This window comes from Pongo pygmaeus, chromosome 10 (genome assembly GCF_028885625.2).
Source record: "Pongo pygmaeus isolate AG05252 chromosome 10, NHGRI_mPonPyg2-v2.0_pri, whole genome shotgun sequence".
In the NCBI taxonomy this organism is placed as follows: domain Eukaryota; kingdom Metazoa; phylum Chordata; class Mammalia; order Primates; family Hominidae; genus Pongo; species Pongo pygmaeus.
Genome location: NC_072383.2, coordinates 49,074,368 through 49,087,979, shown reverse-complemented (window position 1 = coordinate 49,087,979; position 13,612 = coordinate 49,074,368). Strand labels below are relative to the sequence as shown.

Here is a 13,612-nt window from a genome sequence, read left to right as displayed (position 1 = left end):
TGCTCGGGGCTCCCTGAGCTCTGGTGCCACTGCTCTCCCCTGGTTCACCTGCACTACTCTGACTATGCTGCTCCATCCCCCAACAAGCCACCAAAGGAAAGCTCCTCAAGTTTCTGTCCTTGGCCCTTTTCTTCTCTCTTTTTAGTGCTAAACACTCTTATGTTTTCAAAGTTCACTTCTACAAATGACCTTCAAATCTCTATCTACAATGATTGAACATGTCACAAAGCAAACTCACCATCCTACAACTCAAATCGGTCTTATACTCATTCCATGTTTCTGTTCATGGCCTTGTCATTCTCTCAATTTCCTAGGCTTGAAACCTGAGCGTTACCTTAAATTTTCAACTCCATTCCCTTTCTCCCTCATCGTACTTTCTATAGATTAGGGCCATCGAAATTTCCACTTTAACAAAGCAGGGGCCCCTTCCTGTCTCTCACATTAAATTAACCCTGCAAACAAATCCTCCTAGTTACAGCTCTGATCATGGCTCACCCATATGAATTCAGGACCTTCATGCTCAGTACTCAATCTCCTTTTTAATCTTTTCTTCTCTTAATACAAATTATACATTCAGTGGGAAAATAAAATGAAAGACCTCTCAAGAACTGAATAACGAGTTCAAGAGAAATAAAAAGTGGAAATCCCAGCCGGGCGTGGTGGCTCACACCTGTAATCCCAGCACTTTGGGAGACCGAAGCGGGTGGATCATAGGGTCAGGAGATCAAGACAATCCTGGCTAACACAGTGAAACCCTGTCTCCACTAAAAAAATACAAAAAATTAGCTCAGCATGGTGGTGGACGCCTGTAGTCCCAGCTACTTAGGAGGCTGAGGCAGCAGAATGGCATGAACCTGGGCGGCGGAGGTTGCAGTGAGCAGAGATCGCGCCACTGCACTCCAGCCTGGGCGACAGAGCGAGACTGACTCAAAAAAAAAAAAAAAAAAAAAAAAGTGGAAATCCCACATGCTCACAGAGAATCAACATTCTGGGGGGAAAAAATCTAGAGATGTATAACTGCCATGTACCTCAGCAACCAAATGGCCTGGTTTTGACTCCATCTCCTCTTCATGGCCTTGACTGCTGTACCCACCATCACCTCATCCTCTTTTCTCTACCAGAATCAAACTTCCATTCCACAAATGTGCCAATGCTTTCTGGACACTGGCTTGGCTCACTTATTCAAGATGCACTGCAGATGCATCTTCCTTCTTGGTATTGTTTCTGATTTCCCCCATCAGATGTGCTGCCTCACTCCTTTAAATTCCCAGTGCCAGGCCAGGCACAGTGGCTTAAGCCTGTAATCCCAACACTTTGGGAGGCCAAGGCAGGAAGACTGTTTAAGGCCAGGAGTTTGAGACCAGCCTGGGCAACTTAGTAAGACCTCATCTCCACAAAAGCTGTAAAAAAAAAAAAATTAGACAGGTGTGGTGGTGTGCACCTATAGTCCTAGCTATTTGGAAGGCTGAAGTGGTAGGATTGCTTGAGCCCAGGAGTTCAAAGCTGCATGAGCTTATGAGCTATGATCATTACCACTGCACTCTAGCCTGGGTGACAGAATGAGACCCTATCTCTAGACAGATAGATAGATAGATAGATAGATAGACAGACAGACAGACAGGCAGATTCCCAGCACCCTTGATTAGTGCTTTTCTCATGTACTTATTTTTCTATTTTGCGTTAAAGTTAAGCAGCTATCTCTCTTATTCTCCACTCTTCACTTGCAATCTCCTTGGTGTCCCAAGTTAGACGTTTCTCTCAGAATGCCTACATAATCAAGCACAGTGTTTCACACATGGTCATTGTTCCATAAATGTTCAGCAAATAAAATATCTCCTAAGTACCTCCCTGAAGAGCATAAGCCCTTAGGACCTCCTCAGGAGTACATAATCTGACCTAAGAGGGCCTCTGACTCTGACCTGAAAGGGGCCACAAAAAGAACATGTAACCAAAGTGAATGTGTTTAGGGCAAATAAAGTACTCACCAGGGCATGGGAAGGTTGATAAAGTCCTAACTGACCTGAGAATGGAGAGCTTCATCAGGAAGACTTCCCCGAGAAGGAGACTTGATGGGAAGAGTTTCCAACTCTTTATCTTCTTCTTTTCCCAGCAATGGGGTTTCCTAAGGCTGCACTCAACTCCCTTGATAGTGCCCTCCACTTCCAAGTCAGGTTAAAGTGCCTTGGGTGTCATTCTAACACCTTTCTCTATTTGTCTCTCCTTTTATTTGCCCTCTCTGTTTTCCAAATTCCAAAGTGATAAAGCAAAATAAAAAACAAACAGTAAGGATTAGAGAATAAGATGATCAGAGATCTGCTAGAATGTTAAGAGGCAGGAGGATAAAATGTTTAGTATCTGTATCTGGTGGAATCGCACTTCTTACCCTCCTGTCTCAGGAGAGTTCTCTGTTGCCTCATGTATATCTCAGGTCATTTTTAACAGGCAGATCTCTGAACATAATGTAGTCATCTTGCAACTTCCCAGAAACAGAAATATAGAGCCAGAGGAGGTCATCTGCTAAGATGTGGGATTCCAGATCCTGACATTATCAGTATAAACTATAAAAAGCATATAGCGTGAAAATACTAAATTGAATACCATCTTAATAAAATACCATTTGTTAACTCATTATGTTCCATTACAGTATGTTAATGAAATCCCTGTAGCACCCTACTGAGACCAACCCAGGTGGCATTAGCAGCAGACTAGAGTCAAGTAATTGTGCCAGATCCTGTCCCAAGGGCTGGGGATACAATAGTGAACAGAACAAAGTCTTCAGGACAAATATTCTGGTTGGGGGGGTCAGAAATGAAAACAAAAATATATCATTTAAATATTGATTATTACTATGAACCAAATAAGGTAAAATGCTAGCATGTCTAGGGTAAGGGGTAGGATGGAGAAGGGAGACTTTAAGATGATTAGAGGGGACATCTGAGTGATAAGAAGGAGAGGCCATGAGAAGACCTGGGAGAAGAGTATTCCAAGAAGGGGGAAGATCAAGTGCACAGGTCCTAAGGTGGGAATGTGCAGAGCTGGTTCTGAGGCAAAAGGATGGCCAGTAGGGCCAGGGAAGGGTAGAAAAGGGAAGGAAAGGAGATGTACAAGGACAGAAAAACAGGCAGGGGCAGGTCATGAAGAATCTATGGGCTGTAAAAAGCATAATTCGATTCTGAACAACCACTTCTGGCCAGGCACAGCGGCCCACACCTGTAATCTCAACACTCTGGGAGGCTAAGGAGGATCACTTGCATTCCGTAGTTTGAAACCAGCCTGAGCAACACAGCAAGACTCCACCTCTATAAAAAATAAAAAATTAGCCAGGCATGGTGGTGCATGCCTGTAGTCCCAGCTATTGGGAGGCTGAGGTGGGAGGTCACTTGAGCCCAGGAGGTGGAGGCTGTGGTGAGCCATGATCGCACCACTGCACTCAGTCTGGGTGACAGAGTGAGACTCTGCCTCAAAACAAAACAAAACAAAACAAAACAAAATTTAAAACTAAACAACCACTTTGGCCTCTAAAATGATGACCTGGTGTTGTAAAATCTAGTACAGCTAGATAGAGCTGGACTTAGGTTAAGAACAGCCTCAGTGAGAGGTGACTTTCAGTTCTTCAATACAGCCATCCCAACCATGGGTTTCTTCTTCCCTACAAACCCCACAAAGGACTATTAGCCAGGTTAGAACCTCTACTTCTCCTTGCTCCTTGAGCCCATTCCAAATACTTCCACTGGGCTCACGCTGGTATATTGCTAGTATTATTTAATTTTAAAGGAGAAATTGAGGAGGCAGTGATTGGATATTAGAAACTGCATTATTAGATTTCATGTTATTGGTTTAAATTACTCACTGTCACTATTAAAGTAAAACAAGGAGGCCAGACCAAATGACTTCCCAGGCTTGTCCAGATGATGGCTAGTCCAAGTTCTAATGTTTGAGTCCTATGAAAGTTTCAGGCTAGGTTATTCTTCAGAAAAGACACGATGGTTCAATTGTTCTCACTGTCCTGACTTATTACTGCAGAAAGGGACTACAGAAGGGGCTTAGTAAATGTTTGCTGAGTGAATAATATATGGTTTTGCTTGGTACCTAAATTCCCACTATGCAGGTTTGAGGCATAATGGGGAAGACATCCTATAGATGCCTTGAATGGTTCTGTAGGAAGTAAGGTAAAGCTTACTTTAGTACAATCAGTATCACGAACATCAGCCAATCACAATGCCTGCCTTTTGAAAATATCAGAGACAGGCAGAAATGAAATCAAGTTCGGCAGGGGGTCAGAGCTAAGAAGAACCAAGTGGCTGTCAGAAAATCAGGCATCAGTTTCTAGTCTGGGAGTTCTAAAGCAAGGATTTGGATTTTCTGAGAAAAATTGGCAGAAAAGATGACAAACAGACACTAGGAAATGAATATAGCACCAATAAAATCCAGTCCATCTAACTGGATTCTGGCCATCCAGTGACTTCATTAAACTAATTCTGTGGTCACTTTGTTGGCCATTCAACCGCTCTTTGCCCCCATCTTCTACCTACCAACTCGCCCAAATCCCATTTTTTCCCATCTAACTCCCCATTCTTTTTTCCAAAAAAGGTCAAACCTAGTCTTTTGGAACTATCTGTGTGCAAATAAAGTATTCTAATTTAGTAAAAATTATGGGAAAGATGTAATTTTAGTCTATGTTTTAAAAAATAAGTACATATACACATGCAGAGAGCAATCTTTAGTGAACTGGCAATGAATCATGTGAAGCAGGACACGAACCATAGGTTTGACATACCCTGCAGATGGAGATTGGGCCTACCAAGGTACAATGCAGTACATGCACACTATTTACCCAGCACTCACACAGAGCTCATTAGCACATACAACAGGGTGCTCGGCTCCTCTGGGCTTACAGGTTAACTCAAAGTCAATAACTGTGGAGGTGAATCTCACATGTCGAGCAGAGGTAAGCCTTTTTAAAAGTTATAAATATGACCAAATGGCTCTTACCTCTGTTAAAAACATATTAGAAGGCCTTAAACTCACTCCAGAGTTCATTAATCTAGTAGTTAATCAGGAATAATGATCTGCCAGAAAAAAATGGAAAAAGCCATCCCTCTAACTAAAGCAACTGCCTCTTGTTCCTCTGGGACTGGGAAAGTCCACTGAAGCACATCATGGACTATTGCTCTTCTTGAGTTCATCTTTGGAACGTGTTCTGATGTTTGCTTTTGACTCTTCTTACATATTAAAAAAAAAGAGCAACATAATGGCTTAATGCAACTTCTCTTACTGATAGAATTAATTTATGCAAAAAGACCCGCACTTACAAAGTTTCTAACAATGTGCACAGACTAAATCTCAGAAATAATTCTTAAAATGGGGTAAGGATAGCCAGGCATGGTGGCACGTGCCTGTAGCCCCAGCTACTTGGGAGGCTGGGGTGGGAGGATCACTTGAGCCCAGGAGGTCAAGGCTACAGTGGGCTAAGACTGGGTCACTGCACTCCAGCCTGTGTGACAGAGCAAGACTGCCTCAAAAAACAAACAAACAAAAACAAAAAACTCATATTCTTGGACTAGAGGTTGTTGTTTAATATAAATAAATAAAATGGGGTAAGGCAATGATTTATAGTTTATGTCATATGGGCAGAAGTTATGACATAAAGGGGAAAGAAGACCTGGAGATTTTTTTTGCAGCCGCAGAACCTTGTATCATGGCATGCATATTGAATCTGAACACAATTTGCTTCTGTGTTCCATCAAAATGGTACTCATTTTATTCTATGCCTTCAAGAGATAACACTACCCTGAGTACAGCCTCATTGAGTCCTAGGGCTGCCCTTCAGAGTGAGTCTGAGTGGAACCCACAGCACAGCCAACCCTACAGCAAATCCCAACTCTCTCTTCTCTTCTCCAGAGCTGGTCTAGAACCACATCAGGCCTGAGATCTGGTTCTAGTTTGTCCACCATTTGCATGTAATGCTTTTTTTTTAAGTGTTAACATAAATAAGATTCTAGTTTTCAAAAAAGTCTATGTACAAAGGACCATCTCCCAACACACTATGCACTAGTAAGGCTATCATCACAGGCAGCATTCTTTTTTAGCAAAGTAGAACATGCATAAAGAACAGATGATGTCATCTGGAGAAGCTGCTCCCACTGCCAATTATTCAGCTGATCTCTGTCGATGGAACCAGTTATTAAGATTCAAGAGAGCTTGCCCAGGTTTCTTATTCTACTCCCAAGTAGACAAGAGTGTTCATAAATGGTTACCTCCTTGCTGAGGGCAAAGGTCCAGTGGTGCTTGCTATAGGACAACTAAACTGACAGCAACATGCCCCCAGGATGCAATGAGAGGGTAGAGAGACCACAGGATTATCAGAACAGAAGAAGACGCAAGAGCAACATACAAAAATTTTATTTGATGGAGCAAGGTATTGAGTTTGGGTGGTTAATGATAGTTACTGTCCTCCCTTGCAGGCTGTGTGGCAGAATGAAAAGAGCAGGATTCTCTCCCCAGCCTCACTTGCAATTAGGTTAGATGACCTTGAGCAGTTTCCTCATGTGTAAAATAGGGATAATGATACCTACCTGCCTGGGGTGCTATGAAGATGAAAAGGACAACTTGTATAAGGTGCCTAATCTAATGCCTAACACACAAGGGGCATTCAACAAATGTTAGCCTTCCATTCCACACCCTTTCCTTCTCCCACTCCCTCCCAACTGCTGCAACTCACATTTTCTCTTCTTCCATCTGGTCAAAATAACTTGGAAAACTTCACCTTGGTATACCCAAACACCACTGACCTCTACAGAGCCACCCACATCAGTTCTCATGGTAACAGACCCAGAGGCTGAGTCAGCCTCTACAGCTTCCGTTCTCCCCATCAAAAGGACAAGTTTTCTCTGGAGGTTGTACAACTTTGATGAAAAAACTGTCACGGGAACAGGCAGTACAGAGAGAACATTTCACATGCTGTCTCAGGCATCAGAAAGTTGCTGTATCATAGCCTTCAACATTGCAGGGGATGCTGCAGAGATTTCACAAAGGCTTTTGAGCCAAATGTGGCTTCTCATTAAAGCTATATTGGACACTGGACATGAGCCTTCCTCTAATGAAACTGAGCATCAACACTAATTAGAAAACCATGGCCAAGTGTGGGTCCAACTCCTAACACACCAACTAGTCCCCAGGGGAAGAAGGAAAGCAGGACACCACACAACGGTCATGTGGGGAGCTGGGGGTGAGGTGCAGAGAAAGGAAGAGCTGAAATAAGGTAAACTGGACAGAGTGGGTCATCCAAAATGCCTCTTCTTTCCTTTCCACTTCAGCTGGGCTTTTATATAACTTTGATGTTATGAACTCAAGAGTATGTCGCAGGTGTGTTCCTGTTTTCCCTCTTATTTAGATGAAAACACCAGGCAGAAATGGGTATAAATAGAATAGAAACAGTAAATATTGGAAATGGGGTAAAAATAGGGTTTTATAGCCAAACTGAGTATTTAAAACTATTTGTATTTTATTTTCTCTTTAAGTTTTGTATATATTTGTATTTCCAGGCAGTTGTCAAGAATCAACGCACTGAACTGAGTACATCACATTCTCAAAGAACAGGTTATTTGTTAATATTTATATTGGACTTCACAGTGTTCAAAGCACTATCTCCCATGTGGGCAATTAGATCCTAATGATATCCCTGTAAGGTAGGACAAGTATTAGTATCCCCACTTTTATTTACCAGATGAGGAAAGTGAGGCTAAAGGAAATCAAGTGATTTTCCCCAAGGTCTGACAGCTAGTGAGAGAGTTAGGACACAGAGCCAGGTCTTCCCACACCAGGCTGCCCCTCACCAATTTCCCTGATCACACAGCATGGTAGTTCTTACCTTCCAGCTCTTCTTTTTCATAGTGAATGTTGAGAATTGTACTGGTCCCACCCTGATCCACCACAGCTTCTTCATCTGGTCTCTGTTTAAACACAAATAAGTAGTCACAGTAACACACATACCTCATTCAAATATACAAACCTTGTGTATGCCAGATCCTTTTGACATACTTACGGGGAAAAAACAATGGTTTACATGTATTTTTACATGTGAAGTTCACAATATCTTTTAGATGCAAATATGGTAGCCATTCTCTTTCTCATTTTATAAATGAGCAGACTGAGACTCAGAGAACATTAAGTAATGACGGCCCAGGGTCACAAATGTCATAAAAGGTGGAGCTAGGACTGAGCCTAGGTCTTTAAAAAAAAAAAAAAAGAGAGAGAGAGAATGGGTCACCCAGGCTATATTGCAGCGATACAATCATAGCTCACTGCAGCCTTGAACTCCTGGGCTCAAGTAATTCTCCTACCTCAGCCTCCAGAGCAGCTGGGATTACTAGGATGTGTCATGAGCCCAGGTCTTGTGGCTGTAAATCTCATGCCTTTTCCACCTCCCCACTCCATCTATACCTCTGTATAACATGCTGGCATTTTGCAAGTGCTGTGAAGCAAGTTGTCCCATTTGGTGTAGATTGGTCTCCTTGGCCTCTTTGCAGCATTTGGGCCTGTTTACCACACGCTGTCCTTGAAATTTTCCATCCTGCTCCTCTTATCAGGCCTCCTCTGTCTCATCCTTAGTCCTTTTCTTCCTCTAACCATAATTTCCAAGAAAGAGCTCTCTACTCTGTTTTCCTCACTTGAGACTTACAATTTCAACTGCAGTCTGAAACTGGTTCAGTAATTGATAAGCCGCTAGGATGCCACACCTCAAGAACCATGTGTCTAAAACCCAACTAACTTTCCTTCCAAGACTAACACCCTGTGCTCATTTGTTTATTCCTACCAATGGCACCATCATCTATTAGCCCACAGGTGAAATTTCAAAGTTACTTATTCATCCATTCCACATGTATGAGTGCCTACCATATGCCTTCAGGTAGCTAGTTCCCTTTTCTTACCAAGTCTTTCTTCCTTTGCAATTTCTCTAAAAAATTAATTTTCATCTCTCATCCACTCTTCCCTACATGCTCCAACCCTTTAAATCATATTAGTTATTTCTTTTTTTTTTTTTTAGTTCTGGAACCACACCAACCTTCTTTACTTAGTGCTGCTGTCTCTTCCTGGAACTACCATTCTCTCCCTGCCACTCCCACCAGCCACCCCTACCTTTGATGATGATCAAAGAGATCATTATCTCTTTGATCTCAGCCTCAACACACTTACTTGGAAGCCTTTCCTGATTACCCACCCCCACTTCCAAACTAAGCTAGGTCCCCCATTTATATGCCCTCATAGCACACTGCAATTCTCTTAGTAATAAAATGTCTTGGCCGGGCATGGTGGCTCACACCTGTAATCCCAACACTTCAGGAGGCCAAGGTGGGTGGATCACCTGAGGTCAGGAGTTCAAGACTGGCCTGACCAACATGGTGAAACCCCATCTCTACTAAAAATAAAAAAATCATCTGGGTGTGGTGGTGCGTGCCTGTAGTCCCAGCTACTCAGGAGGCTGAGGCAGGAGAATCACTTGAACCTGGGAGGCAGAGGTTGCAGTGAGCTGAGATCGCACCATTGTACTCCAGCACGGGCAACAGAGCGAGACTCTGTCTCAAAAAAAATTTAAAAAGTCTCCTCTGTTCCTTGAGGAAGGAACTATGTCCATCTTCCTCACCACTGTATCCTAGCACCCAACACAGACTTTTCACATAATAGTGCTCTATAAATCTTTGTTAAAAGAATGAATACACAATTCTCAAAAGACAAACAAATAGTCAACAAATATATGAAAAAATGTTCAACATCACTAATCATCAGGGAAATGCAAATCGAAACCACAATGAGGTATCATCTCACTCTAGTTAGGATGGCTATTATCAAAAAGACAAAATATAACAAATGCTGGCAAGGATATGAAGAAGAAAGAACCTTTATACACTGTTGGTGGGAATATAAACTAGTACAGCCACTGTGGAGAACAGTGGAGGTTCCTCAAAAAACTACAAACAGAACTACCATATAATCCAGTAATCTCAGTACTGGGCATTTATCCAAAGGCAAGGAAATCACTATATTAAAGAGACATCTGCATCCCCATGTTTATCACAGCACTATTCATAATAGCCAAGATATGGAATCATCCTAGGTGTCCAACAACAGATGAACGGATAAAGAAAATGTGGCATATATACACAGTGGAATACTATTCAGCCATAAAAAGGATGAAATCTTGTCATTTGTGGCAATATGGATGGAACTGAAGGACATTATGTTAAGTGAAATAAGCCAGGAACAGAAAGTTAAACACTGCATGTTCTCACTCATATGTGGAAGCTAAAAAAAGTTGATCTCATAGAAGTAATAAGTATAACAGAGAATATTAGAGGCTGGGAAGGCAAGGGGGAGGAGTGTAGGGAGAGATTTGCTAAAGGATAAAAAATTACAACTATATAGGAAGAATAAGTTCTAGTGTTCTATTCTACAATAGGATGACTATAATATAGAGTTTGAAACAGCTAGAAGGAAGATACTGAGTAATCTCAACACAAAGAAATAATAAATGTTTTAAATGATAGATATGCTAATTACTCTGATCTGATCACTATACGTTACATGTATTGAAACATCACTATGCACCCCAATGAATATGTACAATATTACTTAAATATTACTTCTCAATTTCAAAATAAAAATTAAACATTTTAAAAGAATGAATATAATGGCACCTATTCTATCAATACCCTGAATCACAAGACCCTGAATTATTTCAAAAAAACTCTTAGCTGATTTCCCTGGCAATCTATTTCCCTTCTCAAACCTGCAACTCCAGCCAAGCTGACTGATCTCGAGAGCACTGTGCACATTCCCGCCTTTATGTCTTTGCTCATATTGTCGGGTCATCTAGTCATCTAACATGCCATTTCTCCAAACTCTCCAGCACATTAAATCCCCACCTCTCCTGTATTAGTCCATTTGCGTTGCTATAATAGAATGCCTGAGACTGGGTAATTTATTAAGAAAATAGGTTTATCTTGGCTCACAGTTCTGCAGGCTGCACAGGAAGTGTGGTGCTAGCATCTGCTTCTGGTGAGAGAGTCAGGAAGCTCACAATCATTGCAGAAGGCAAAAGGGAAGCTGGTGTATAACATGGCAAGACAGGGGGCAAGAGAGAGGGGAGGGCCCAGACTCTTTTAAACAACCAGATCTTGTGTGAACTCAGAGCAAGAACTCACTCATTACTGTGAGGATGGCACCAAGACATTCATGAGGCATCTGCCCCCATGACCCAAACATCTCCCACCAGACCCCATCTCCAACATTGGGGATTACATTTTATTTGGTGGGGACAAATAGCCAAACAATATCACCTTTCTTCTAGATCCTGCTCAAGTTTCCAGCTTACTGTTCCAAAGTTACTATTTTATAGTTATCATCTACGCTCCCAAATAAGACAACTCTGAACATAAGGCAATCCATTTTCCCAATGGGAAGATTCAAATAAAGTTTTTGAGGCCAGCTGGAATAAACAAACTTTTAGGGAAGTAAATAAAATAGTCTAATATCTACTTAGGATATTTTATTTATTAAATTAGCTTTATAGACATTTAAAATTATATATTATTACTGCCATGGAAAAACCTCCAAAATATAATATTAAGTTGAAAAAGCAAGATGGAGAAAACTGTATAATTTGCTACCTTTTATCTAAGAAAGGGTGTTGGAACATAAGTGTTTGCTTACATTTTAAACAAATAGGATGGCTGCAGTGGCTCACGCCTGTAATCCAGCACTTTGGGAGCCCAAGGCAGGTGGATCACTTGAGGTCAGGAGTTCAAGACCAGCCTGGCCAACATGGTGAAACCCCATCTCTACTAAAAATACAAAAATTAGCTGGGTGTGGTGGTGCACACCTATAATCCCAGCTACTTGGGAGGCTGAGGCAGGAGAATCGCTTGAACCTAGGAAGCAGAGATTGCAGTGAGCCAAGATTACGCCACTGCACTCCAGCCTGGAAGACAGAGTGAGACTCCATCTCAAATAAATAAATAAATAAATAAATCACAAATAAAAGAAGAAAAAGTCACAAAAGATTTTTTTAAATAGTTACCTAGAGAGGAGGGAGGGAATAAGATGGAAGAGACAAAGATAGAAGCTAGATTTTTTTGAATATGCCTTATTTTGTAAATAATTTACATAACGTAAAATTAAAAATTTTAAAGTAATTCCCCAAAATCAAAAACAAAATGAAAACAAAGGTCAAATTGATGGTATAAATTCCAAGGGAAATTATTCTAAGTAACATTAAAACATAATAAACTGACTGAACATCCTAGTGGCATATACTCTAAGGACAAAGAAGAATTTTAAAAGACCTGAAACTGCTTTTTGGTTATCCTATTGTTGGTTGTAGGGTTGGTGTTGGTATTCTGAGGCTTGTTGTGTGTTGTGAGATAAAACAAATGAGTAGCTATGTGAACTTATTCTGTCACTCCCAATGTGGCTGAGGGCTGGGATTCTCGGCAAGGGAGAAAGGAGATACAGTTTTAAGACAAAAGGTAAATAAGAGCCATGCAGTCCTAAATTTGAATTGGAAGTATCAACAACAATATACAATGCGTTTTTATTTTTAATGTTTTTAAATTTACAAATTTATATTTTCTAGCTCTGCCCACTCAAAGGCTTAGAAAAAAATGATCAATCAGTAGCAATGAATATAATTAGTACCTACATTATAGTCTCTTAAAATACCATTTTGTAATAAAAGGAATCAGAGCTCCCTGGAGAAATGGCTGGTCATAGGTCGCAGCCAGGAAATGTACAAGGTAGGTCTAAAACATCTTATTATGTTAGATAGTAAGGAAGCACTCGAAGACAACTAGGGTTGTGTCCAAAGGACTCAGGAGCCAATTTAAAGGGGTCTCTTGCCAAAAAATAGGACAATTTGAGCATCAGTAGGGTAATGCCTACAACAGATTGACCATGTCAATATGTTAAGATTGATGAGTTCACTTCACAAGGTCACTTTTATTTTATTTGTTTATTTATTTATTTTTAAAATAGAGAGGTGGCGGAGTTGGCGTTGGGGGGGTCTCACTATGTTGCCCAGGCTGGTCTCGAACTCCTAAGCTCAAGTGATCCTCCCTCCTCAGCCTCCCAAAGTGCTAGGATTACAGGCACGAGCCACCACGCCTGGCCTCACAAGGTCACTTTTAAAATTAACTAATTGGTCACATTTGGAGGATAACACTAATAAACCAACTCATTACTTTGAAAACTGGCAAATAATTTATCTGGGCTTTCCTAGATAAATTATACCATGGAGTGGTACCACAGAGTAGAGGAGAAAAGCTTCTCATTATGGAAGAGAATAAATGAAAAGGGAATGATGGAACAAAATCATTTTGCAATCCCTAATGGATTGCACTGATTTTCAACAGCCACTAACATCACAAAGGAGAGACAATCAGACATTGTATGCCTCCTAATGGGAGACCATATCACCACCCATGAGGTAATCTTACCAAATAAATCGTCCCTGAATCTGATCAAGCCTCTAAATTCAAATACCAATTTACTGAAAGTACAATAAAACAGAGTTCCTTGAAAAACAACACCATGGGAATACAACCAGCAAAATCCAGAT

At 41.1% G+C, this 13,612-nt stretch overlaps 1 protein-coding gene across 5 annotated transcripts in view; it reads right to left on the bottom strand.

The window, feature by feature from the left end:
* Window positions 1–13,612, bottom strand: part of SLC4A8 (solute carrier family 4 member 8) — a 90,650-nt gene that overhangs the window by 66,803 nt on the left and 10,235 nt on the right. For 4 of the 5 annotated variants that reach the window (XM_054444126.2, XM_054444127.2, XM_063672742.1 and 1 more), the window contains exon 2: window positions 7,871–7,952. In XM_054444126.2, the coding sequence (XP_054300101.1) occupies window positions 7,871–7,952 (82 nt within the window). Of the gene's footprint in view, window positions 1–7,870; window positions 7,953–13,612 lie in introns of those variants that run through there. The other variant, XM_054444130.1, reaches the window with a different exon arrangement.